The 27,429-nt window shown below is 40.5% G+C and overlaps 1 protein-coding gene across 2 annotated transcripts; it reads left to right on the plus strand.

Annotated features, from left to right (window-relative positions):
• Positions 1–639: 639 nt before the first annotated feature.
• vwc2l (von Willebrand factor C domain containing 2 like) lies at positions 640–25,564 on the plus strand. 2 transcript variants are annotated; one of them, XM_069154596.1, is made up of 4 exons: positions 640–1,308; positions 2,132–2,650; positions 14,972–15,101; positions 21,578–25,564. In XM_069154596.1, the coding sequence occupies exons 2-4, from the start codon at positions 2,237–2,239 to the stop codon at positions 21,727–21,729; spliced, it is 696 nt and encodes a 231-aa protein (XP_069010697.1). In that variant the 5' UTR covers positions 640–1,308; positions 2,132–2,236; the 3' UTR covers positions 21,730–25,564. The 2 variants fall into 2 exon arrangements, with proteins under 2 accessions (XP_069010697.1, XP_069010698.1); XM_069154597.1 differs by having other exon boundaries at positions 640–1,015.
• The last annotated feature ends 1,865 nt before the right edge of the window (positions 25,565–27,429 follow it).

Consider the following 27,429-nt stretch of genomic DNA (forward strand, 5'->3'; position numbering starts at 1 on the left):
GCCACAAGGCTGCAGTTGATGGGATGTTTATGATTCCCCGTGGGAATATCTAATTAGGTGATGGTCTTCTGGGTCTCACTAGGTCATCTTGGAGTGAATGTCGTCGGGCAGTGGCCCCTTTGGGCTACCATCTGTGAAACAAAGCTGATTTTGCTCTGCAAAGCCATACTGTATTTTTTCTGTTGTCGTGGGGGGGCTGTGGAGTCAGACTCCCTTCTGTGTTGCACCACAGAATACAAATAGGTTTCTGTAAACTGCGCTCCAAATAATGAGTGACTCAGGCAAACACGCTGCGGGTCGTGTGTGAAGACACAGGGCACACGCGCGCACGTATACACAGACGCACATTCTGCAGGCGCATAATGAAACAAACAGTCACAAATAGGCACTCAGACATGTTGAACACATCGAGCCTATCTCCTCAATTTACGGGCTACCCCTGTAGGAAGCCCTCTGACTACTTATATTCCGTCGCAACGTCCGAACTTGGTTTCAGTCTTTAACTCTTTGCATGTCGAGTTCCAGAAATGTTGTCCTCGCATGGTGGGATGTGAGTGTTGTTTGTGACTGTGGGTGACAGAGGGGAACGGGGGGGGCGCTCTGCTCTGCTCTGCTCTGCTCTGCTCTCAGTGCAGGACGCAGGAGACAGTCGCTCTCCAAGGTGCTGGAAGTCGGAGCGCTCCCTCCTCGTCCTTGCCTTCTGACGATGCGCGCAACCTCGGCCAGCAACATCAAATAATGACTGGCTTCACTCCCGAACGGCTCGATTTGATGTACTCTTTAACTTCTTCCCGTGTGGATTTTCATTTATCATGCAGCCGCTGGATGTATACACACATTTGTGCAACAAGACTGACGGCTGCTTTCTAATATTCACCTGCATCGTTGGGAAATACTGAATTGACTCCGGATTCTCAGGGAACGCTACAGAGGATTTTTTTTTTTTTTTCTTCGTCTCTTTCTCTGTCTGTACCGCATGCCGTTGGACGTGAACTGCGATATTTTCTCAAAAAAGGTGAGTCCGATGAGGATAATCATGAAGAAGACCTACTTTTACGCGGATGTCGTCTTCCTTTCTGGAAGAGAGGAATCAAACCTCCAAAAGGCTTGTGTGTAATTGTTTTGAAACCCATCATCTCGACGAGAGGGGGGATTACAGTATCTCGTGGAGCCTGGTGAATTTATCCTGTGGATAGAGGGAAGTTTCCAATAGGCATTATAAGCGACTATCTGTAATCTGCTCAACGCCTCTATGTGTTGGGGCTTCTGGCTTCACACTAAGTGGATATATCAAGCAATTTCAGCACGGTGAGTTTGCCCTATCGCTTAATATACATCAGTGATGTCACTAGAACTGATCTGTCCAGACACGTAGCTCTAAAAAACAAAATTATACAAGGCAGAGATGTTTATCTTCAGCTATATAAGTGTTTTGCTTTTTCGGGTGTGCTTTCCCCTTCCAAAGCGGTGATGCATTTTGGGTTAAATCATTGCGCATTTAACACTGTTTGCATGTCTCACGGTTGATTTAGTAAAACCAGGTTCCTATAAGTCCAATGCGGGTGAAGTCGTTTGTGTCATTAGTGGCTTCTAGGGAAGCTGAAACAGACTAAAGCTACCTGTTGTCTCTGGTCATAAAGTTTTAAATTGTAATATCTAATAGTTTTGGGGATTTATTGAATATGGGGGAGAAGACTGCGAAGAGCCCACTCCACCCACTTCACATGATGAATGTTGTAACCCTTTCCTCTGTTGTTGGACGTCTAGCTGTTGCTGTGATTTTGGAAAAAGAGACCAATTTGCATCCTATGCCGCACACCCCGCCGCCACCCCCACGCACACACAGACCCCATGCTCCTTGTGATAACGGAGGTTTTTATTTGCTTTAAGAAATAATGGCAGCAGAGCCTGTTGAGTAAGCTGCAATAAGGAATCCAGTTTGTCTCTGGAGGTGAAATAATGACTGAAGAAGGCTGAATGATCTCTGGTTGCAGCAGCAGGACACAGTAAAGGAAAATATACACCGACCTGAGCAAAAATGAAAAGTAGTGGAAGGTGAGGTTGGTTTGTGAATATTTCTGCAAAACAGTGGAAGCATCATCCATCATATCATCTCTTTTTTTCACTGCAGCCCATTTCCTTACATGATGATGATGATGATGATCATAATGAAGCGCAGGACGGATCCGGAGAGGATACCGGGAGCTTAGGGATGACATCCACATAGTCGTGTTGAATGTGGATGCCGATGCCGCGGCGAAGGATGGGCCCTCTCCTCTCGGCCGCCTTCGTCGTCCTGCTGGCCCTCAGCGCCGTGTCTCCGGCCACGGTGGGTAACTCCGAGGATTACGTCGCAGACGAGGCGGAGCGGACGACCGGGGACAACATCGTCTTCGATGACTACCGGGGCAAAGGATGCGTGGATGACAGTGGCTTCGTCTACAAACTCGGGGAGCGCTTCTACCCGGGACACTCGAACTGTCCGTGCGTGTGCACAGAGGACGGGCCTGTGTGCGACCAGCCCGAGTGCCCCAAACTGCACCCAAAGTGCACCAAAGTGGAACACAATGGATGCTGCCCCGAGTGCAAGGAGGTTAAAAACTTTTGCGAGTACCGGGGGAAAACGTATAAAATACTGGAAGAATTCAAGGTAAGTCACGACTTTTAAGATGAAAATCATCAATTTATGCCTTACATTTTCAAAATAAAACAGCTGATTCAAGCGCGTCCGTTCACAAAACAAATGGTGCTATTAACATCGCCATTATGCACGATGTTTGCATTAATACACTTTAAAGATCCTGTATCCAGTCAAACTAATTATCTAATTGTTATGTTGGTCACATTTGAACCTCTGCATGGTTCCATATTTCCAGCTTGATTCAGTCACAGATTCTGGATGCCTTCAAAGCAACCACATGTCAGTCTGGGCTTTTCAGTTGTTCATGCAATCACCAGATCAAGTTAAATCCAACTCCCTCATGTTACAGTGGTGTCAATTTGGTCTCAGCCACTATGTCTCCTAGCAACAAGGCCGGTCTTAGGGAATAAGTCTTGCAACTTGTTGAAAGCAATCATCTTTGACTGTATTAATTGTTTAAAATGCAACACATCAGTCTTGGCTTGTGGTGTGAGTTTTTGGGGTTATGATAGGTGAGGCTTTGTGCTTGTTTTTAGGTTGGTTCTTGGCATATCATAAAATCATCATTAAAATGTGTTTATTGGCCAAGGGCACCAAGATGGCTGCCTCCCAGAGTGATGTCATCCCCCCTCCCTGCCTCGTCAACTAAACGTTCACCCACCATTATTAAACAGACAGATGCGATAACAGTATTTTGATTTGTGGACAGTTAGTCATTGCTGGCTGATCCAGTTTTCCCATGCCTCCTGCGAAGGGTTTCTACACATCAGACTAGTGTCTCGGTGGTTGTTATAGAGCATGACAGTACTGCCTGATAATAAATGACACTCAGAGCATGACATCTACAGTCTGTGTTTAAACTGCTGCTGCTGCCCATGAGGAAACCTCTTTATTCAAATTCCTCACGAGTAGATCGAGGCTGTTAAGTGATTGAAATGTAATATGACACAATGTGGCCTAAACAAGAGTATAGCTCTATGGTTAATGATGGTACTTGTTCGTGTCTGTGAAAATATATCAGTAACCAGTTAGGATTAGTGCATCCATTACTGCCCTGTCAGCCAAATGCTCTAAGCTTCGAATGCAAGATTTCATTTTTTTTTATGCTCCACTGATCTGAATAAAGAGCTGTTGACTGATTGAGTTATGTTTGATAGGAGACTCTTAGTAGATCTGAATTCATCCTTTTCTGGATTTAAAGATTACTTGTTATGGAATAAGGTTAGAAAGGGGAAACCTACATCTATTGAGCTCAACATTTACTCAGAGAAAAGTCAAAAGTGATGACACATTTAATTTCCTCTTAATTTTTCCAAACCCTGAAAATAGAAAGCAAAGCATTATTCTAAAACTCCATGGCCTATTTCTTACAGAAGATTTTTTAGAGACTAATTTCTGTGCATAGACAGTTTTTTTTTTTCAGAAACATCCACTAAGTTTTCCAGTTTAAGAAAGAAGCAGCAAAAACAAACAATAGCCCTGTAATGGGCTCTGCCAATCAGGTATAGGAAGGTTTATTGTTCATGCTGTATGTGAGTGAAGGAGGACATTTTCAATCATCCATTTTGTACAACCGACTTGAAATACCTATGGCTGTCTGTTAAGTGTTACCAGACCACGGAGAGGGAAGCAGCCACTGTTAGTTACCCCTTTAAAGAAAAGTAAGAGGCACTCCAAAGCTAAATGCTATACTTAAATCTAACCTTTCAAAAACATCTTAAAAAAAACTGTAGAGATAACAGAGCTTCAATAATACGTAAATCTAATAAAGGCACAAATGAAACAGAAAAAATATTACAACTGTTCAGTAAACTTCAGAATTTGACATGATGGAGACACTTTTGTGTCTTTGTTATGCAAGCATCAAAAATAGTTTTGAGAGCAAATTTCTCACTGTAATCAAATATTAAGTTTTTAAGTAAAAGTATATAGACTGAGAATACAATTATTTGGATTGCAAACCAATTCTCTCAGTTTTGATTGTTTTGGTCACAGACTTGAGAATTTAGCTTGTGTCAAAAAAAGGTTTTGGTATTTATCAGTAATCACTCAATGTCATTCAACCTGAATGTATTCATATTTGTACAAAATCCAAACAACAAGTTTGTACATGTTTCATATAAGCCATCTTCTGGAGATACAGTATACAAGATTGAGAGCAGCTATTAAGAACCCAAAATGCTTTGTAAAAAAAATGACTAGATACCACACATAGCATACATAATATTCAGTTTGTTCATATCTCAAATGAACACTTGGAGGCAGAGCGGCAAGCTGTAAGCAGAACTTTGATTATCACCTTATGAAGTTGTTCCATCTGTAATAATTCTCTGTGGGTATGTCACTTTAAGTATCCTCTTTCATATCACACAGTTATTCATCTTCTTACAAAATATCAATTATAACTAAGGTTAGATAAGAAAATTGTTACGGCTGACTTAGTGTAAGAGGAACATGAATCGTGGCAGACTGTCTTTAAGGCAAACACTGATAATTTCTAAGTTTGATCAAACTTTGATCACTTGTGCAGAGTAGTTGCTCGTGAAATAATGCTTCATATTCAGCGAGATCATCATATGTTTGGAGCATTGCCTGTCTTATGAGTCCCACGTGACTCTAAAAAGGCAACAAGCTAAAAAAAAAAAAAAAAGTTCTGTTTCCAGCTTTGTGACAATACATTTTCCAGCTAATTTAATTTAAATAGCTTATTTAGCTTAAGAAGTAGGAGAGTTATAGGAACACACAAAGGAGCACTTTAACCTTCAGTTTATCAGAAGAATTCAAATAATTTGGAAGCAAACAGTTTTCACTGGACAGGAAGGGTATGAAAAATTTTATTCTGAAAAAAAACCTATTCACTAAAGCAATTGGACAAGGGAAGTCAAGTAAAATGTACAACATTTGCCTCTTGGATTCAATGGAAGTACAAAGTTGCATTAAATGAAAATACGCAACTTAGCTCCAATATGTACTGAAGTACAGTATGGGACGAAATGTACACGGTTACATCCCGCTACAGGACATGAATACGTTTAATTTTGGGTTTAACTATCTCCCAGATACTCCTGCAAATGAAGAGGATTCCAAGACAATGTCCTCTCATAGATAATAATAATAATAATAATAATAATAATAATAATAATAATAATAATAATAATAATAATAATAATAATAACAACAACTCCAAAGGTTGCTTCTGCAAGCTGTTCATCATCTTCCCCACTTACTTACTCCCCATAGTTGCAATTCATTGGAACAGCGGCCTCTAGTGGTCATAGTATTGATGTAAGGAGTAAAGGTGAGGTGACGTGGTTACAGTCGTAACCTGAATGAGCAAACAGTGTATCTCTATCCGTCTGCTTCTCTGCATCAGTCATGCAGAGCTCCCGCAGAATATATGTTTAACTTGTCATATTGTTGGTTTTTAGTTTGGTAATGACTTCAAGGTAATGCAAAGAAACGACTAGGAGCCGCTGGAACATTGAGCACCTGTGAATATTAGCATGTCATGTCACTGAAACTAATTGAAGCAGGCAGGGGGCCACGCAGCATGTCAAGTCAAGTGTGTAGATGAGCATCATTATTGGCAATTTCTGTGACCGCTGAGAAATCAGACAAAACCAACAGAACCTTGAGGGGAAAGAGGAGTCTTAGCTTCATCATGCTGCTCAAGTAAAACCTGCTATATCAACCTCTAGTGCATTCAACTAGATAAGCAGAGAGGCTTTGTTTATGCCTCTAATAGGGCCACTGTGCTCATGCTGTAACAATTATTTAACTGATTAGTCTATAAACAAAAAATAATTAACAATTTAGAAAAGCAATTAATAATTCAGGTCATTTATCAAGCGAAAAATGTGAAATATTGTTGCTTCCAACGAGTCCAATTGCGGCTTTTTTTTTTTTTTTTAATATACTTTCCTATTAATGTAAATTTAATAATGTTAAGATTTGAATTGTTCAAGAACAAAACAATCTGAAAATGTTCCATCAGGTTCTGGAAAATTCTGTCGGCCATTTTTTCCACTTTTCGTTTTTTACCTTGATTATTTTAAATGATTCATCCAGTTAATCAAAAAAAAGAATAATCAGGAAATTGATCATGCAAATAATTGTTAGCTGCAACTGACTTTATGCACTGGTGCATTAGCATGACAGTGATGTGGCGTTGCCATTATGAAGGGATGTGTGGGATCAGCCCATGTAAGACCTGTGGACTTAATCTGTACTGATTGGTGTGTTTGCACGTCAGACGGAATCAAGCTCAGTTCAGCATTGGGATGCAAGCCCACTGATTTTGTACGGGCCTCTGTGAGTGCATAAGCCTCGCAATTTGATGCGAGATCAAGTCCGTCAATAGTGCAGCTCACCCGCATGCTAACCTTGACTGGAGGGCCCGGGGAGGGGAGGGGAGGACATGTCTACGGATTTTAGGGAGAGAAAAATCATTTTGTTTTCACTGGTTATCGCAGTAAAAACAAAATGCAGTAAGGAAGGAGAGGAAATTCCCCTCCTTCATCAAAGACCACATAAGTGACTGTAATGTCTTCGTCCACGTCGAGAAGGTTGGGTCTCTTCAGCGAGGACATGAAAGCCTTGGAACCCTGCAGTGTTCAAGGAAATGAAAGGCCGTCAGTATCCACTATGCAGACCCCTGTTTAGAGACGCCGACAGGTTAACCTTTGGTGTGGACCTCATTGGCATTTCCTTTGCGGTGATTGTGTTGCACTGTGCAGACCATTGCATTTATATTCAGCAGGAGATGATGGAGAAGAAACACACAGATGCAGCATTTCAGAGACGAAGCCAGTTTAGAGCTTCTGAAAAGCTCGGCGAATTATATCCAACAAAAATAGTTTAGCACCCACTGACACTTCAGATTTTTCCCGTTTCTTTTATTCTGTAAATCCAGCCGGTTTTCATTTTCGGAGTCAAATACTGTCAAACCCATCAGCGTCAAAGAGATACACGCAAGGCGCCCTTTGGCATCCGCACCGCGACCACCGAGGTCGAAAAAGGAAGTCGTGACGGAGTGGAACGAGTGGCAGAGGGGGGCGGTTGTTGGAGGTTGAATGGAGCAAACACAAGACTTTAATCCCAGAGAGTTTGAGTCCGTGAGACAGCAAAAGCCAACGTGGATTTTTTTTTTCTTATGTAAAATAATATATTCAACTTAAGTGAAGTGAGATGTGCTAAATTTTACTTACGTAAAATTACTTATTCGAACCCAAACTATGATCATGTACTTGATGCGTAAACCGAAGGCATCGAGAGCCCATTCTGAGACTTGAGTGGGATTTGACATAACTGTAGTATTTGATGCTGTGGGATGGGAGTGGGTTAGAAAATCATTCAGTAGGTCGCTCCTTAAGTACAACTCTATGTAAGGAGGGTTTGCAGCCGTTATTATGTCAGTACTTTTTGGTATTCATTCAACACAAAGCAGCTGACTGCGGTGGAATGTCAGCCTCTAATGTGTTGAATCTAATGCTGGTATAACTGATGCATCCGCAACCTGACAAATAAGTCCAAACATCTCCCAGCGTCCGCCGAAGATTATTTACTTTTAGCAACACTGAATTTAATGCTGATTTAGATTTAGGAAGACGAGAGTCAGTATTTTCCACCATTTTGTTTTTTGTTGCCTTGTGAGCAAGTCATGCCACTCAACCTTAGTAGGTGTTTCACCTACAGGGTTTCCCGTCAGATGAGGAAGGGACGAGTTCGTTCAGCATGGCTAGCGGTGCGCCGCTGGCCTCAGCGCAGCTGCAATCAAGAACCAGGAGATATAGGGTGAGTTCAGATCCCAGATCTTCAGGCTGGGCTGGGATGTGAACTCAAATGTGAACAATCCCGTCCATGCTTCCTGCCATCCCCCCCTCCCCCCTCAGGGAGGGGATGCAGAGATGAAAAAGGTGGGAGGGCTCCAATATTTTCAGTGGTTACAGGAACACAGTAGATTTTAGCCATCAGACTATCTTAAATAATTTCACATTAGGAGGCTATTAACATCAGTTGATTCATTTCTAAGTGATATAACGGTTATTACATGCAGCCTTAATGCTTAATTTCCTCTCACCTTGCTTTCAATCCCCATGAGACAGGTGCTATTCGGTGCAGTGCAGTTAAAGCCTGCTCCTCAGTAAAGTTTAAACACTGAGGAAATTTCATAAACACATAATCAATACAAATGAAAGAAAATGTTTGGATTATTCTGTGATTTCTCTGTTTCTGTCAACTTTTAATGGTTCTATCAATACAGCAAAAATGCTGAAGACATTGATGTGCTGTAATTATGGGAACTGTGAAAGTGACAACAGATTTAAAACAGCACACGCACACGCACGCGCACGCGCACGCACGCACACACACACACACACACACACACACACACCAGTAGTTGGTGACTCTGCTTTTCAACATACCAGCGAGAGAAAATACTCATACTGTAGAAATGATTACTTAAATTGATTTTCCTATTCAGTTTGACAGCAGCAATAATGGTCCCAATTAGAAGAAAGTGGTAAGTGCAAACAATTTGGCCATGAAGAATTTTTCAAATATGTTTTTTACGGCTCAGACTTAATTACACTTGCAGAATTGCTGTACAGACGTCAATCAGATTTTTTTTTCTCTGTATTTCTTGACCACTGGTAAAAATATTGTTGTGACTTGGACAAAGGCAGCATGCAGTTTGACAGTCAACTCAGTCCTATCACTCCTATTAAGCGCATGGGTGAGTTTCCTGTGACCCTCTTTTCCAGCCTCAAAGTATTTTCACATTACCATTTGCCCCGCTGAAGGTTATTTGACTATTCATTGCTTCCCTCCCCTGTCTCCACTTGTCTCAGTGTGGGAATGAATAGCATGACAGCTGATTCACTCTAATACCTAGTCAGGAAGATGGGGACAACAGGAGTCTTTTCTCCACCAAAACATCTGGCAGCACTTCTAAATTTGGTGCTGGTGCTCCATTTTCTTTTGTGAGTCCGGGCTAAGGCATGACTGATCCTCTTCATGGTAGACCTCACACAAAAGGACGCGCTGAAAGCACCAGGCGCAGCTCAATACATGGAAGGATTCTCTGCAGTGTGTCATAGGTGCTGGAATAGTTTTCTTTTCAAATGGCATTTTTTAATATACTTCTTCCTGAGACTGCATTGGCAGACTTCTGTCTGAGCTGCTTCACAGGCCAATTTGACAGATTAACCTACAGAGAGCTGCCCCTTGATCTTTAAAATGAATTGTTTTTAAAGGTCAGCTGTGATTGTGAATTAACCCTTCTGTCTTTCATAAGTAGGTTCATTCTTCAATGCAACAAGAAACATCTCGGGATGAAAACTAAATATATATAGTATGTCAAGAAGCCCGTTTCCCCTTTTTCTCAGTTCAACAACAATTTAAAAAATGAATGAGGCAGAATTTAAAAAAAACAACTCTCTGCCTCAAAGTCATTTTCAAAACTTTCACTCTTATATTTGTAGTGTGTTTTTACCCATAATTAGCTATCCTGTACCGATGTGTAGATGACCATCTGTAAAGTTTCTGTTAGTGAGAGGAACATTATGTTGTTAGTCTGTTGCTTTTATTAACCCTGTGTACATGATTTTACAACCTGGTACCACTACAAAGGGAGTAAGACACCCAGTAGTGCGCTTGAATACCAGAACTGCCAGTGTCACGTTTTGCCTTGCCTAGTCTTGACTGTCGAAGCAGGAGGTCATGTGACGAATTACTAAGAGTGATTAAGTCCACACGGGGAGGACATCAGGGGTTGGCTGGGTGGAATAAACATGATTTACTGCTGGGAGAAATGTGTTCTCCCATGTGTTATCGAGTCAGTGAGATGCCAAAAGTAAATGTGGATTTTTTTTTTTTTTTTAAAGTAACGTAAATATGTTTCGTACATAACATAACGTATTTAACTTACATAACGTAGGTAAAGTAACTTAAGTGACGTACGTAAAATTAACTATGTAAAATTACTTATTGAACCCCAAACCGTATTCTTTTCCTGAACTTAACCTCGTGGTTCGGGGTGCCTGAACCTAAAAGGCACGGCCAGGCAACGCCAAATGTCACACTGACACGGTGTCCTCTGGTGGCCTGGTGGGTGTATTACAGGCTTTGGTGAGATATTAGGTTGGATTTAAACAATATGAAGGTTTCTGATTGCCTTCAGAAACTTTAAATAGTTCTTGCACAGCCAGACACTGATTTCGGGACCAACTGAGCTCACTTTTTGTAGCTGAATTGCCGTTTTAGTTTCTCAGTCTTATCAGCAGTAATAAATGATGTGAGTAACAATAAAGATTTTCTGAATATCTTGCTGGACTTTCCCTTTCAATTTAGCATATCATTGTCAATTACTGTTTTGCTGAGGAGGAACCTGCTTACGTGACAGAAATTGTTTGGAAACCTACATAAAGTGTTTGAGATGGCAACATGAAAACATCCCTCAATACTACTCTGGCACTGGTCAAGCTAGTTTACAGGCTCATACGGTGGCTTTACGTCAGGATCAAGCAGTGCTACAATTAATCTGTAATCATGAAACACTAGACTTTTTCCAAAGCTCCCCGAAAAAGGTTTCCCTTTACCTCTGCACAGTAAACATGAGTCCGTTTTTTGTCCATGTCAAACATATCACACTTTGACAGGAGCTGAAATTAATGAATAGCTGAACTCATGTCTTTTTCACTTATATGGATCTGCAAAGTAAAATCCAGTGACCATATATACTCCGTATGCTCTGCAAGGGAAGTAAAGCTAATAAACAACTATGACTCATGGCTGTGGTCAGAGTAAGAACAACTTTTTTTTTCTTTAAATGCCACTTACATAGAATTTAAAGAAACATACATTTATATATCTTTCTATTAAAAATACAGAAGTAGAAGACCACAAATCTCTATGTTTACCAAAGGCTGTAATGTCAGTTCAAAATTTTTTTTAATTATTTTGTTTGCCTTACATAGTTTTTGATTTCCTTCTTGATATTTTGAAGTTGTGTCATGTCATTTAGATTTTGTTGGCTACATTACATTTCAGTGCTTGATGGGACAAAAAAAATACATTGCACTGAGATGGATTTGACCACACAAGCAGAACAATGGAACAAACAGTAGTTTGTCTCCACTTTCTTCAAAATCTGAGCTCCTAGTCTGTTTGTAGTACAACTTTTGGCAGCATGCTGTTTAGCCCCAGGTGTCAACAGCAAACTGCCAAAAAAAAAATATTGTTTGCTTTGTTTATGCTTTTACGTTTTACTCTGTATATTACATATTTCATAAGTGCTGGTGCCAACAAACACTGAGCAGCAGTTTGGTCCTTATACGTCAATTTTATCAGTTGATTTGACCATTGCTTTTGATCTTCCTTTAAAGTCATAAATGAGTTGTTTTTAAACCAAACTTGTCTGTTCATTTCAACTTATTGGTTTTAGGTAACACTCCAAAATCTAGTTCATTTTTATTGGTTGAGCCATCTTTAAGAGACACCCATCAGAAAGCCAGTATGCACAGCATGCAAACATATGGCTTTGGACATATTTTAAACATTGTACTAAACAAATGATATGCAGCTCATCATTTAAAATTACTGTTGCTTAATTGTTGCTATTACCTTACATAGTAAGCACCAGTATCAATTTTAAGCGGGGTGTTTCTGCCTTTTTCACTTTTAACTACAAAGTCGAATGAGTTTTAAATATTCAATTCGTTTTCCAACTGTAATAGGTTTGGGATGAAAGCTGTCTTTCAGGCTGTGTAGGAAGTATGTGCCATGATTCATGCAGAAATACTTTATATTACACTTTATATTTTAGGCCTTCGCTGAAAATACAGGATAAGTAAGTGTTCAGTGTGTTAATATGTGCAGCTGGACTTACTGGGTGACATGGCAACATGGGGCTTAGAGCAGCCAGTTCCAGAAGGGGATTATGTGAACTTGCCAATAAAATATTTGGTTTTAATTTTTTTTTTCTTTGTGTATTATTTTAGTGTAGTTGTGTAATTCTGTAATTTACTTACTGCAAAACAAATATAACTTCTATTAAGTTCATAGTTTAGCAGTCCCCTTTATTTGCCTTTGAGATTAATTAATTCTTTCTAGCCTGTGTGCATTTGCATTGAGTGTTATACTATCGTTAATTATAGTGGTATTTCTGTCATCCTAAATTTTAATCCTACCAGACAGTTCACTGATATAGATGTACAATATAGGAGAAACTCTATGTGATACAAAGTATCACATTTTCTATCACAGGGAGGGAAAGTGAAATAACAGGAGGTGGAATTTTGGATGAAGATAAATATTTAATCTCAACATGGATTTGGAGAACTCTCCCTGCAAATTCATGAAGTATAGAAACAATCAAGAAATGGGCTGCATTTGCTTTGCTTTGTACCATTTCTCTCCATCTCTTAGTGTTGCTTTTTTCTTAGCAGTGCAAACAGACTGCCATAAATTCCAATAAAAATACAAGCCTGACCACTTCCTGTTTTGTGCACCTAATGCATCCTGGCAAAATGGGCTGATAAAAGTCACAAAGAATAATCTAGTATTGCTATAGCCTTTTCACTTATCTCTATACAAAACTGGATCATGAACTGTGGAGCTGCTGTTGTTGTGGCTACGATTCCAATTTCAGCAATACTGCTGAAACTACTGCAGCTTGGACAGCTGATGTCCCAACAACAACAACAATAGTACATTTTCTAGTGTACAACATTCATCTTTTAAAAGAATGATTCAACAGCTTAGGAGATCGACTTTGTGACGTTTTTTTCAGGGAATCTTTAGCTGCAGCCAGCTGTTGGTTTGCTTGGTTTAGCATGAAGACTTACCCCGGCTTTGTCCAAAGGTAAAAGAGTCTCCCCACCTGCACTTCCAAAGATGATTATTAAACAGATTATGTCATGTTTGTTCAATTAAACAAGTTAAAAAGCAAAAAAAAAAAAAAAAAAAAAACTGTGACACATTTCCTAACAATGAATATTTCCAATTGGATGGACTGGACTCTGTGCCATAGACCTCCACTTGTTACCTAGCAACTATACAAGCAAGAAATAATGTGTTCATTAGTGAGCTTTTGAGACCCTTACCTCACCCCCCCCCCCCCCACCTGTTGTTGTAAACAACAATTACCAAAATTACCAAAACTAAAGCACATCATTATGAACTGATATGCTTGATATGACTCATTTGGTTTGGTTGCATTAGCTGCGCTCCACATACGTTAGTCTACATATAAAAAAAAGGTTAGATGGCAAAACCGGGTTATCGTATGACACATTTGTGCCCTTGGTTGGTACAGGGCACTGACTCACTGACAGAGCAGACCCGGTGCACGGAGGCCTTTAAACGGCTGTTTACCATGATGAGCAGAAAGAAAATCTAATATGATGAACAGTTGACCTTTCGTGATTTGGAAACAGTTTGTATTTTTCCACTCCATGTAATTACATTACAGTTCATTTTCCGGTCAAGAGACTTTGCAAAGATAGAGTCAAGTACGAGGCAGCAGCACATCGAGCCGCATCGCACTGATTTCCATGTTGCAGAGGTGGTGTGATAAGCTTCTGAACCGTTACCTGAGGCAGGTCGCAGCAGAATGCAGCAAAATACTAAATATCATGAATAGCACTTTATAGACTCCCTTATTATTTCTGGAGATTTTATACAAATGAGCTGTGGGCTGTGTTTGTTAAGATGCAAATACCCTAATAAAACTGGGGTTGTGAATAATTTATCAACTCGTTTCTTTGTTTATCAAGACAGTATGAGGTGCAAATAAAGAGAGAAATTTGTAAATCGGATAATATCAGGGTGCATATAAAAGAAAAATGTTTCTCCCACTCGCCACCAATAATCATGGAGTGCAGGGATGGTCAAACTCAGGCCCACGGACCAGATACAGCCTGTTCAAAATGTTCTAAGGCCCAGTGGAGAATGTCCGTCTGGATCGTGTTTCACTGTTTTCACTTTTAACAAATATGAATAACAATGCGCTATGAGCACCTTATATCTGCTTGGAATTTCTTTGATTATGTCATAAACCGACCCAAACTGTTTTACTATGTTCATCTTGTATTTTGCTGTATGAAATTAGATACCATAAATAGGATTGACATTCGGAACTGTTTGTAGCCATTAATTGGCTAAATATTGTGTGCAGCCCTCGGGGGCCCCAGTGATCCTCGTATCCGCCCCTCCGGCTATTGAGTTGGAATAGCCCTGATGTAGAAGTGCACACATTCATACACACACATAAAGGTGAAACCCATCTAACCCAGATTCTCTGTCTCTCTTCCCCCCTCTACCCCACAGCCGTCACCCTGTGAATGGTGCCGCTGCGAACCAAATAATGAGGTGCACTGTGTGGTGTCCGACTGCGCCGTCCCAGAGTGTGTCAACCCCGTGTACGAGCCGGAGCAATGCTGCCCCATCTGTAAAAATGGTAAACACTCCTCTCTTCTGGAATTCAATGCACATTCCTCAAAGTCATGCATTTTTTCATTACCAATGACAGCAAGTTTATCTACGGTATCACCATTTGATGGCCACGCCTTTGGAAAATGAGGATGTAATTGATGTTTTATGAATTGAAATGATTACTTTGGGCCCGTTGAACACTAATGAGCAGTACTAGTTTTAATTATAAATGACGCAGAGTAGAGTAAACATTAGCCAATTGATTAAAGGCATGGTAGGAGGGACTAATGGGTCCTCAGAGAGCCTTTTCTCTCCCAGTGCCCTGATGCCCTTGTCATTGGCTGTAGCCAATCCCTAAATTAGAATTATTGGATTCCAATGGTTCATTGACTATTTACAAGGCGAGGTGGGAGATTTCCCTTTGCCAGCACCAATCCAGAGGGACCGATGGAACTTTACGAGTCAAGTGCAGTAACTGCACATTTGCAACGTGAACCTGGCTGGAATGATCAACAGTAAAGAGTGCCTCTGGGTAATATTGAATTCATGATCTAAACACAATGACGCATTCGCCAAACAAAATATTTTTAGGTAATTGTTTTAGGAGACAGTCAGGGTTCTTGACCTCAAATGACAATATTTACTCTCATTATGTGTTCATATTCACAACCAAAAAGCATCCCTTTTGAAAAAGGGCAAAATAGCTGTCCTGCAATATCTTTATTTTTCTTTCCAGCAGCAGCTGACCTATAAATGCAAAGAGAGCAATTTAGTTTGGGGCAGATGCTAAATGGCCATTTCAACTCAACTACCAACATTTTCTTTCACACTTCCTCATTTTTTTTCTTTATCACCATAGCTTGCTTTCTTTTCTTCCAACACACACACACACACACACACACACACACACACACACACACACACACACACACACACACACACACACACCACCCACAGTAACAAGGCTGCAGAAGCTGCTGGGAGAAAACTAATCCAGGCTGACAGGACACAGTGACACCCTTGGCATTTCAGGGTAGGCCTGCTGTTTCTAAGTTCCCCAAGGGTGCCTGGTCAGGCTCTGGCAGCCAGATAAATCTCTATGGGAGTGGATAGCTGAGGACTGTGGGGAGAGGACAATGAAGGAATGCTGTTTAGCTCTCATTTTTGGCCAAGGGACATGGGACTGAGAAAAGAAGACATCCAAATGTGTTCCAGTCAGACATGCAGTCATTGGAGGACGGACATTTGTCTTTTGCTTTACCTGTTACAAGTGCTAGTTTCAGATAATTATGTGGATGCAAAAAACATTTAACCCAAGTCAAAGTCCGAGCTCTGTGCATTTGGTTTACGTGGAGTTTAGAGGTTTTAAATCAAATAGGGAATTCTACAAGTCATTCTGAGGAAACCTGTGATCTGGTCAGAGCCTGGTTTGATGTGGGGCTAAGTACATACAAGATGGTATCAGCATTCTTTTCATTTCAGTGGGTTGCTGATTTAGAAAAAAAAAATAGTATCTATGTACAATGTAAATTGTAATGGGCCTTATATTCATCCTTGAGGGACACCTTTAGAAATTATGTTCACAGTTGATTTGAACTCAGTGGTAATAACAATTTGAACTCTATCAGACAGACATCAAAACAGACAGACAGCAGCTTATTTAGCAACAGTTGTTAAGGTCACCACCTTTATGTAATAAAGCTTGTGGACAGTTCCATATTGAAAGATTTTTGCCGGATATAAAGTTAAATTAAACGCATGTAGAAAGGATGCTGCAACAACAGGAGCGAGAGGTCCAAATTATCCTCACCAGGAAATTTTGTTGCGTGTAAGTGGGTTTATCAATGCATTACACACCTGGATGCGAGAGGTCTGAGTGAATCTTTCATATTTAAACGGATACTGTGACTGTGAAACATTGGTCCGATTTAAAAAGGCAAAGAGTCTGCAGTTTAGCTAGTGGCTCTGTGAGCTTGTACTTTGAGGTAAATGGAAATCATACTCAATATAAAAATGTTAACATGTTCTCACTTGGTAGTAGGTAGAATGTTTTACATATCCACCATCTTGGATTAGATAATAGGAGGTCAAATACCTGGCCAATGTGGCTGAAGGACATTAATGTCCCCCAGGAGGCCACGTAGTTGTGCTCAGACGAATAGTTCTTGGATTCTGGACAGACAGGACAGGTTGGCTGCAGGTCGATAGTTGTTCAGGTCACAAATGTCACACCTTTATGCAGTGGAAGCACCTGAACAGTCCTCCATATTCATTTTGCCTGAATTAAAATGGTCTTAAATACTATATGTACACAAGAGATGCCATCTGCACTGTGTTGTAGGATCCATTAGTCCAAACTGTAAACTTTCTATGTTTAAGTTTGTGAATACATTATGAGTGTGACAACTGTGGGTGAAAATGTACTATTAGGGCCTATGAAGTGATGAGTAGAAGGAGAACAATTTAGCATTGCATCAGAACATTATCAACATGTGACATGATGAAATGGTTATTAAAAGCTAATACCCTGTCTCGAATAATGGGCCCCATTTCACATTGTTCTAACTTACAGAATGTTGTTTTATTGAACTTTGAAAAGGCAAAAATATTGGGAAACAGATTGGACCTTGTAATAAATGCTTACGTAAGCACGCTAGCATGCTCGCAAATTTTAAAATCACATGCAAATCTTAATTCAGCTAAATTTTAGAAACCAGGCATTTGCTTAAAACAAGCGATAAAGGGAAGAAGTGCCCAAAACCCATTGAAAAAACAACAACCAAATATTCCTGAAAACATCTTACATTAAAAAAAGATGAGCTGTGTTCTCTATGGAAATATTTCTTTCACACCAGTGTTCTCCAGAGGTTTAGACTGGGTACCTTTCCAAACTACAAGGTAAACAAGTGCTGGAAAAATTAAAAACAGAAAAAGTTAATTTAATTGCCCGAAGCTAGCAATCCGATTACATGTTGTTTTTTTTTAAAAAGATGAACGTGTTGCTTCTACTTTTATTGTTACATCGTTCTCTTGTGGTAGATGAGCATGTATCCACAACCCAGAGTATGTGTTTGAGCTCATGCTCATTTCACATATTTGTATGTGACTTGTACATTTCCAGAGATGCAGAAATATAAATATGCTCTACAATGATTATTGAACATCTGCTGGGTTACTCAGACTGGAGATCAGTTTTGTGGTTTAAGAGGCTGATGCATTTGCAGACAAACAACTTCAAAGGAGGTTGTGCTGTATCTCCACACTGCATTTACACCGTTGCAGCACAGGAGAAAAGTCTAACGAAATCCAATCTGACACAGTAAAGAAAAATTATAGATAGGGCTGTTAAAAAATGTTTTTATCAGAATTAACTAAAATGTTACCGTGTAATGTTTTGACTAATTAGCTCCAATTATTCACTGATTTAGTGATTTGGAGGTTAAAATCAGCGAAAGGTAAGTGTGGCTGAACAGTAAACATTTTTTTAACATGATTAAGGCCTGTATTTCAATGTCCTAACTGCATATTGGCATCTAAAATAACTTTTGAAATAAATGTAGCTTGGGTATGACCTTGACATCTGAGTGTCTTTTTTCTCACAAAATCAACAAATCAATACTTATGCTTGCCAACCTTTTGTCAAAGCTTTCCATTATTAGGATGTAGCTTTTCCGCTTGTGTCCTTCTTGGTGTTTTTCCCTAGAAACCCCAACAGATAGCAGAAAAAGGCACAATAGAACAGTCAGCCGGTGGGGGCGCTTATCTCTGAGCTCCACACTCATTTACTCCAACTGATTCAGCTCTGATCTTTATGATGAATTATATACTGTATATTCATCAGGGACTATGTCATTATATAACTCTCAAAGTAAATGAGAAGTATTCTGTTTCGTCAGTATAATAGGATTACACCATTTATGGATCTCCATGTTTTATCTGTCTGAAGGCCATCATTGTGCTTCTTTAATGGATATGTCACAGAGTAGCAGTGCTATAGAGCTGGTTACTTTTAGGTAACATATACAGCTTGTGACCGAGCTGCAGTTTGGAGTGTAACGAGTCCTAATATGCATTCGCTCCTAAAGCTTTCAGGGAAAGGAAGACATGCTAAGACAGTTTTGATGCAGGACAATTTTATTGCCCACGAATGGTTCACAGGCTTGGACGAGTGACCGCATTTCCTTCGTGGGGTTGTCAGGAAGCTGAAACTATGTCCTTGTGTTTCCAAATCTCTCTGACTATAAACAATGGCAATTGGCAGCGGCACTGGTCACCGTTCCCTCATCAACCTCTACCGAGTTTGTCCTGTAACCTGTGCCAGCTGTCCAGAGGCAGATCAATGAGAGTTAAGACTTGGCCAGCGCTCTCAATGTCTCTTCTAAGCTCGGATCAAAAGGCTTTTATCAGGTCCAAATAAAGCACCCAGGCTGAGGCAAAGGATGGGGATACCAGGTAGCCAGCAGCTCCCTCTGTCAGTGTCACATGGATATTTATGGCCTCCTGCACCTAATTTTCACTGATAAGAACGGCAGGAAATTGAACCAAATCCCTTAGATGTCTGCAGCAAAAGCTTGTTGAATAGTGGGAGTTAAATGACAGCCCTGTTTGCAAGTCTTTAGGCTATTAAAACACTTGTTTGAGTTGCAAAAGCTTTATTTTTGGTTAAGCGTTGTAGAAACCAGTGTCCTGTCTCGTGCTTTGAGTCAGTGCGACTCAAACCATGATCTTTATCTAACCTTAATCAAGTGCTGTGATTTGCTTAATCATAATCATAACCATAAAAACTGTGGCAAGCCTTTTTCATGGAAAGCACAGAGCCTACATTGTGTTTCTGCTATGATTAAATAGCGCATGTGATTACTGACGTTTTCCCTGTCAATTGGTTTGCTGGGACGGCCGCAGGTCATGTGTGACAAAAAGACGAGATGCCTATTGTCGAGACGATCCACTGCAGCCACGAGGCGGGACGCGGGTCTTGTGCAGACTGTGGCGGTGCTTTAACCTGTTAACATATGAGACGAAATGAAAATCGAGATGTTCCGCTGCCGTCACCCGGGCACTGTTTCCCATGGGTAATGATGGCTCTGTTGTATTCAACTATCCCTGAAATCCATGACAGTGAAACAATGGGCCAGCATTCACCAATGCCTGGACCTTGAAACTGAAGCAGCTGGAATTCAGTCATGATTTATTTTGATAACAATAACTGTTGTTGTCCTACTTTGACACATATAAAGGGGTTTTGTGAAAAAGGCCAGAGCTGTTTCTAATTTGAAAGATTCGGCAGCTGGCCAGAGAAACGAAATGCACCCCTTTTAGGTTGAATAATCATACTTTTTCACATTTATGATGCTGGGATTAAATCAGATTCACTGAGTCACTAAGACATCCATGAATATTAGTCATGAAAGCTACTGTGTCTTCAAGAGTTATGGGACATATGAGTTTTTATGACTACTCATAGAAGAGTTTTGAATCTGGCAGGTTTTACAGAGCTCAATACTGAGAGCAATCCAAAGTCACCGTCACACCAATTGAGCTGCTGATTACTTCATTTAAATGATTAAAACGAGGGTGAGTTCCTCGCACCTTCTGGCTCTTGTGTCTCAAGAGGTGGAGAAAAAGAGAGATGTACAGCTTCAAAATCTCCCAGAGGCAAAGAGAAAAATAAATTAGATGTAATAATTTCAGGTGGTATTTACTAGTAACTGCACTGCTTTCTCACAAAGGTTTTTTGGCTTCCTGGAAAACAGACTCGAAACTGTACCCAGGATAATCTGTCTCTCTATCTGCTGAGATTATCAAATACATGAGCATGAGGCTCCAGTGGTAAACAGTGTGTTTTAGAATTAGGGGAATCTTATCAACAAAAAGGATCCTCACAGGTAAATCCTACAGTGTTTTATGGATAAATCAGATGTCAAAATTAATCTGAGTTCTCTATTGGTTTGGAAGGCTGCGTGTGTGTGTGTGTGTGTGTGTGTGTGTGTGTGTGTGTGTGTGTGTGTGTGTGTGTGTGTGTGTGCGCGCATGCGTGTGTGTGTGTGTGTGTGGGGGTGAGGAAGGAAGCGGTGTAAGGAATTTCTGAGGAGTTCTGTGGCCTTTTCATACAGACCGACGTGATTACCACCATCCTCCCTACTGCCTCTCAAAGCAGCTTTCTCTCTCTTCCCCTGTCTCTGTACTCCAGCCTCTCTGTACTGCCAAGCCAGCGCCTGGCAGGCTTCTCTGGCTCGCAGCGCATTAGGATGCAAAGCGCTCCATGTCGAGGGAGAAGGGGAGACTAACAAAAGCGCTTTAATGTTGCAAAAACAAGCCCATCGGTGCATGCCCGTGAAAAGATCTGTACGTCTGCTCTGACTCCCCTAACTCCTTGCAGCTCTCTGCATCACGCCACCAGCCCTCTGCAAAGAAACTCTCAGGAGAGACGCATCCATTTCTTGTCGTTCTCATTCCTTCTTTCCTGTCTCTCTCCTCCTTCCCTCCCTTCCCATGCGGCAGGTCCAAATTGCTTTGCTGGAACAACGATCATCCCAGCCGGAATTGAAGTAAAGGTGGACGACTGCACCATCTGCCGCTGCCACAACGGAGACTGGTGGAAGCCGGCGCAGTGCTTGCGGCGGGAGTGCCTCAACGGCCAGTCGTTGTCATAGAGAGACTCCGCCGAGGATGGTGGAAAAGCTCAGGCAAGGCTCTGCCTTCTTCGCCATTTTGTATGATTGAGAGGGCAGGAGCACAATTCCTAAAAAAAAAAAAACAACCTGAGATGGCATAGAATCGAGGAGATGCTCTCAAACTTCACACAAATACAAATTTAGCCAGTGAGAAGATGGGACTTGTCTCGCGGCTGTTTCCACCCTCCAGTTTTAATCGTCCTATATATTTTCAGAAGTTGACATGCTTGACTTGCTGCTCTCACACAAAAAGTTTCTAAGCTCCTTGAACTCTTTCCTAACCACTCGCAATGTTGAATTGCTCATGTTGATTTCTGTATGTATGTCATCAGCTTGTTGTTCGTGTCTGTCACAATCACGCAGGTGTTGTAAAATTCCAAACAGCAGGAAAAACAAACCGTAAGCACACTTAACAGCGCTTTTTTTTTTTTTTTTTTTTTTTTTTTTTTTTTGGGTGGGGCATACCGGTGAGAGCAATGCAAAGGTGTGCTTGAGTTTTACAACTTCACTCTAAAGAGCTTGTTTACAAGATGCACATTACACATAAATGTTTGTGTCTTCATAAGACTTTTTTTTTTTTTTAATCGCTGTGGCAGCAGCTCACCTCGGACACTTTCATAATCTCACTCATATTTCATAAACTGCTATGAAACCCCAAAACCCTGATTTTACTGATCAACGCACCTTGGTTTTGAGTCATGTCCCCACATAATAGCAGCAGTAGCAGGGTCAGTTGGTACTGTAGAAGCACCACCTGTAGCTGAAGGGCAGGTGAGGTGATAAGAGTTTGAGTGTAAAAACTACATGTATTGTTTCTGGCTAACACAAGCAGGTGAAAAATTCTGCAATATTGCATCGAAAGAACAACATTGGACAACCCTTTCCGGCTCGATTGGTTGTATTGTTTTCTTTCAGAGGTCCATAAGCTCCGAAGTACCCCCCCCCCCCCCAACTATCTGCTTGAACTTGTTATCAAAGCAATTAGCGAGCCAAAAGCAGCCGGCTTTAATTTTCCTTAATCAAGGAGTATTCTGTGATCAATCATCCAGCTGGGTGCCTGGCACTGCTGAAGCCTGCATGCTGGGCACATTCAACAACAGCCAGCAGACAAAAGGAGGGATTCCGCATCTGTCTAAATGCTTTAAAGCAGCATTGATCGACATATTGTCCATACGAGAATACACAAGCACGCAATTCATCCACAATCTCAGGCACAGTATGTTGCTCAGCACCCAGTGAGGCACTTCAACCCATAACGCTTGTTAAGATACAAAGCTGATATACCACTCCTATACATTATGTAATAGATTTCGGTTCCTCCCCTCCTGAATATGTTACAATGGAACAACAAATGTGGTGTGGCTATGGTCGGGGCTACAACACAGAGACAAGCTAATGTATTGCTTTAACATTTTTTCAGACCAGAGTGGTCCTCACGTAGTCTAGTCTGAAAGAAAAAGCACCCAACCAGGGCCCAAAACACGATGTTTTGGAGATGATAAATACTAGCCATTAATTCAAAGGTGAATTTCCCTAAGCTTGTGCCATTCATCACAAGAATTTTTTCCATTTCCAGAAAATCCGTTCCCGTTAACCTTTTAGACCCTATTCCTGGGTGGTGATGGATGGGCTGCTTAATAGAGGCTCCCAGCACTCTGTAATGAGACAGAAATGAACATAGGATAAAGACCAATGACTAAAGAGGTGTATTACCTTAAAAGGCACTAAAACTAATTTTGGAAAAATCTCTCTGCAAAGAGAAAAGTCTGCCGCAAAGCTCCACTATGGTGGACGATGGAGAAATCGCAGAATTGGGTGAAGTTCAGTCTTAGGTGCAACAATGGAGTTTGGATCATTTTCATCATTAAGCTACATTGATTTAGTATCTTTCAAAATGAAAAGACAGACCTCATCTATCTGGCTTGAGGTCTGCCGGCTCATAAAACAAAACTGACAAGAATGGTTTATCAGTCACAGCCTCAGTGCTCCAGACATTTTAGAAGTATTAAGGAAGCTTCATTCATGTTAATTACTTTAAATGCCACACAATTATTTAGCCTGTACATGTATCCAAATAAATTTGGAATTACTTTAGTGAGTAGCAATAAAGAAATACTGAAGTGTGCCAGTTGACATGGCTTGAAGGCATTGCTGCCACCACAGATGCCTTATTGCTACTGTTCCAGATGACATTCACAAAGCATGACCTTTGGCATCATTTAGTATGAACCGCCAAGACTGCTTAAAGTGCTACTTTGTTCCACTTCCCTGTGCGATGGTTTACTGTTGTGTATTAGCCAAAACTACTTACAGTTTTATCCTACAACATTCCAGAGACAGCCGGAAGGGTGAAGAGGAGTACAAGGACAAGTACAGTTTAATCATGACTTAAAATGCTGAATTAAATCCACAGATGGTTCCAAATATACACCGTCATTTGATAGTAGGAAAAAAAAGGAAGGAACAAAAATGGTAGACAGGATCTTTCAAGCTAAAGAAACATCCAGGCAACTCGATCCTCATGGCAATGTGACATTGTAACTCACTGAACTGGTTGTTCTGATACATTATCCTCCAGTGCTTCTGAAGTGCATAACATTTAGTGAAGCCACGGCTGTCCGTTTTCTTGATTTTATAAGCTGCCTCCATCACCCGGGGGTGAAAGAAAGAAACCAGAGGGCGAAGTGGTTGTCAACAGAAAGTTGACAGTCAAGACTAAGATCAGCTGTCCTTCCACATGTAAGAGCTGCCTCGTGATCGGGGCCGCCAGTGGGGGGAAAAAAAAGGTGAGAGATATGAAATCAAAGAGAAAATTGTATATTGACAGTTGGTAGCACGGTTACAGAAAACCATGAAGAATTTTGTTTCACTGCACCAAATCCGATGGAGGCGTACAGCAGGACTGTAATAGTGCATATGTTGCTCTGTAAGTAAGTTGACTCCTTAAAGACAAAGTGGCTACAATAGCTCTCACTGAAAAATAAGCAGGAAGAATTTCAAACCACATGCATTAACATACTGTAGATGGCTATGCTTGTCATTTTTAAGAGCGGGCTGCCATTTAAAACACGAGAGGTGTTAATGCAGCGCACATCCACTCCACTCCACTGTGCGCATCTCAGAGAGTCTCAGCCCGGGAAAGCCAGAGGAAATTACATTTCTCCTTGCAAACACATGAAGCTGCACAGTTTCAAGGACAGATCAGCCGCACAGTCTGTCTTTGTTCATTTTCTGCCAAGAAACTTGAGTCTTTATGTCTGTCTGTGAATGTCTATTCAAATGACCCCATCTGTCCTCCCATCATTCAAACCACAGGCTTCTACATGGGCATTTTGTAAATGTACACCATTCGCTTTTTCCACGAGACACCGACTTACTGTAGCTGGAAACTATGAAAGATTGTTATTTTTCCCTTATGTTATTTTTTTTCAGCAACAAAACTGTTACATAAAGTGTGCCTGAAAACCAACACAGAGGACTATCTGGTAAAGGAAGAGAGAAATACTGTTATTATACAATCAATTGTATTACTTTTTGGGGCACCAAGGGTCTGTTCACAGCGGACTTTAATACCAGAGAATCTAATTTCTATCACAAATCAGAATTTGTTTAAAATCAAGAGCATCTTTGATTGTATATGAATTCATGCTCGCACAGGTTCAACCTAAACTGTACAACAAAGGGTCCAAGTTTCAATTAGTTAAACAACCCTTGGTGCTCCACATGTTGTTCATATGTAAATATCTTCAAACGTATAATGTGTATTCTGAAATCTGAGGTGGAGTAAAAAAAAAAAAAAAAAAAAAAAAAAAAAGACCTGAGAAATAAGAAAATGTGTATTATTCATCAAGACTAAAACTATTTTGTTAAATAGACTTGAAAAGAAGTGTTATTCGGCAAAAGTGAGTGTGGATTTCTTTTGTTGTATTTTAATCTTTGTTGTTTGCTCAGGAGAGCGCTGACATTTCTGGACACCAGATTACTGAGGATGGTATGAAAACACACCATTAACCGCTCGTGAATGTGCAGTTCTTTACTGTGAAAAAGCACAGCATTTCTCGGCAGACGAATCAATGGCATGAGCAAATTCAGTTAAAACCTAGAGGATAGTGCTCAACAAATCTCCTTGATTTGAGCTCGTCTCTCCAGTATGTGATAAAAAAACAAAAAAAAACCAAGAGGAAACAACAATTCGCCGAACCAGGATACAACAAAACACTCGGTAATGCTTCTATAAATTGAGCAGTTTAGAGTAAATACAGGTACAATATTTTTCTGGCTGATGGTCGTGCAAGAGGAAGAATAAGAAGATACTAGCGCTTAATGGTTTTGTAAAGCTCACTGAGTTCAAGGGCATTACTCTCAGGTTCATTCCTCCATTCCATTTCATTACAAGTCAGTCTGGGCTTCTATCTCGTCCGCACTGCTAATTGCCTTCTCCCACCTCCCACCATGGACAAGAAAAGGGAAGCAATTTTATGCAGCACATAGCAATCAATAGCAATTAGGTGCATCCCTGACTAATCCCGTTGAAAATGGCATCTTGGGAGATGGCCAGTAGAAGACCTCTTAAAGCACACATACCTGCAAAAGTTTTGCTTTTTCTTCCCAGCAAGTGCCAACACTGTGACGGAACAAATAATTGCTTTGTTTCCCTATTCTACACATAATATTGAATTCCCATCGATCTGTTTTCAGGGAACCTCTTTCTGCTTTTGTATCAGACAAGACATTTTCCATTAGATAATTATCTCTTCCTTTAAACCCATGCATTTTATTGAATGTAATCCCACTCTAAAACATTCATTAGATATTGCAGCAGACAAATATTGATTTTATACATGTCACACAAAAAAAAAAAGCCAAATGAACTAGAAATGTACTTAAAATGAGTTGACGCTTGACAGATGTTACTTTGTTGCATCGACAGTGATGTGGATGTTGAAACCGGAGTTTTGTTGTGAAGAGGGAGCAAATTACAATCTAATTCAATCTAATTTCAGTCAACCTAATTTCCAACTGCCACCTAAGGTCATGAGTTTCCTTTGCAGGCTGCCTGCTAACCCTTTTAAATAGCATGAGAAGTCTGGAGTCGAGCTGCTGCTCCCTCACATTAAAAGGTCAGTCAGTTAAGGTGGTTTGGGGCGTCTCATTAGGATTAATCCTGGACGCCTCCCTGTGGAGGTTTTCCAGGCAAGTGAAACTCGATGAAGACCCAGAACATGTTGGAGGGATTATGTACAATCTGACCCGGAAACGCTTTTGAGTTTTTCCAGGAAGAGCTGAAGGATATCAATGAGGCGAGAGGAATCTGGGCTCCGTTACGTAGCCTGCAGCTACCGTCACGCTTTCTTGGAAAAATGGCAGAGAATGGAGTTAAAGCTGCAAAGGTGGGGGAAAAAAAAAACCTCCATCTGTGAATAGGTAGCATGTAGTTATTGGACATGTTAACCAGTTTTGATACCTTATCTTATCTCGTCAGTTTCATTTTAAACAATATTACATCTGTCTTTAAATCCAAAAAGCTCTTTTTGATAATTATGTGTTTTGGTTGTGTCTGTGGCTGCCAGCTTTTTTTTTTTTTTTTTTTTTAGCTTGAAACCAATATGTTTTGCGTTTACTTATAAACTCTAAGTAAGTAAAGAACAATTCCACCAAATATTTTTTCTTACAAATTGT

The sequence above is a fragment of the Embiotoca jacksoni genome, unplaced genomic scaffold, assembly GCF_022577435.1.
Source record: "Embiotoca jacksoni isolate LCO1_2020_lvr unplaced genomic scaffold, fEmbJac1.0.p SCAF_2, whole genome shotgun sequence".
NCBI lineage: Eukaryota > Metazoa > Chordata > Actinopteri > Embiotocidae > Embiotoca > Embiotoca jacksoni.

Excerpts from the sequence above, each read along its gene's own strand:
- vwc2l (XM_069154596.1), top strand. The coding sequence starts at position 2,237 with ATGTGGATGCCGATGCCGCGGCGAAGGATGGGCCCTCTCCTCTCGGCC. Across the intron at positions 2,651-14,971 it reads AAATACTGGAAGAATTCAAG|CCGTCACCCTGTGAATGGTG; the intron begins GTAAGTCACGAC and ends TCTACCCCACAG. Across the intron at positions 15,102-21,577 it reads CTGCCCCATCTGTAAAAATG|GTCCAAATTGCTTTGCTGGA; the intron begins GTAAACACTCCT and ends CCCATGCGGCAG.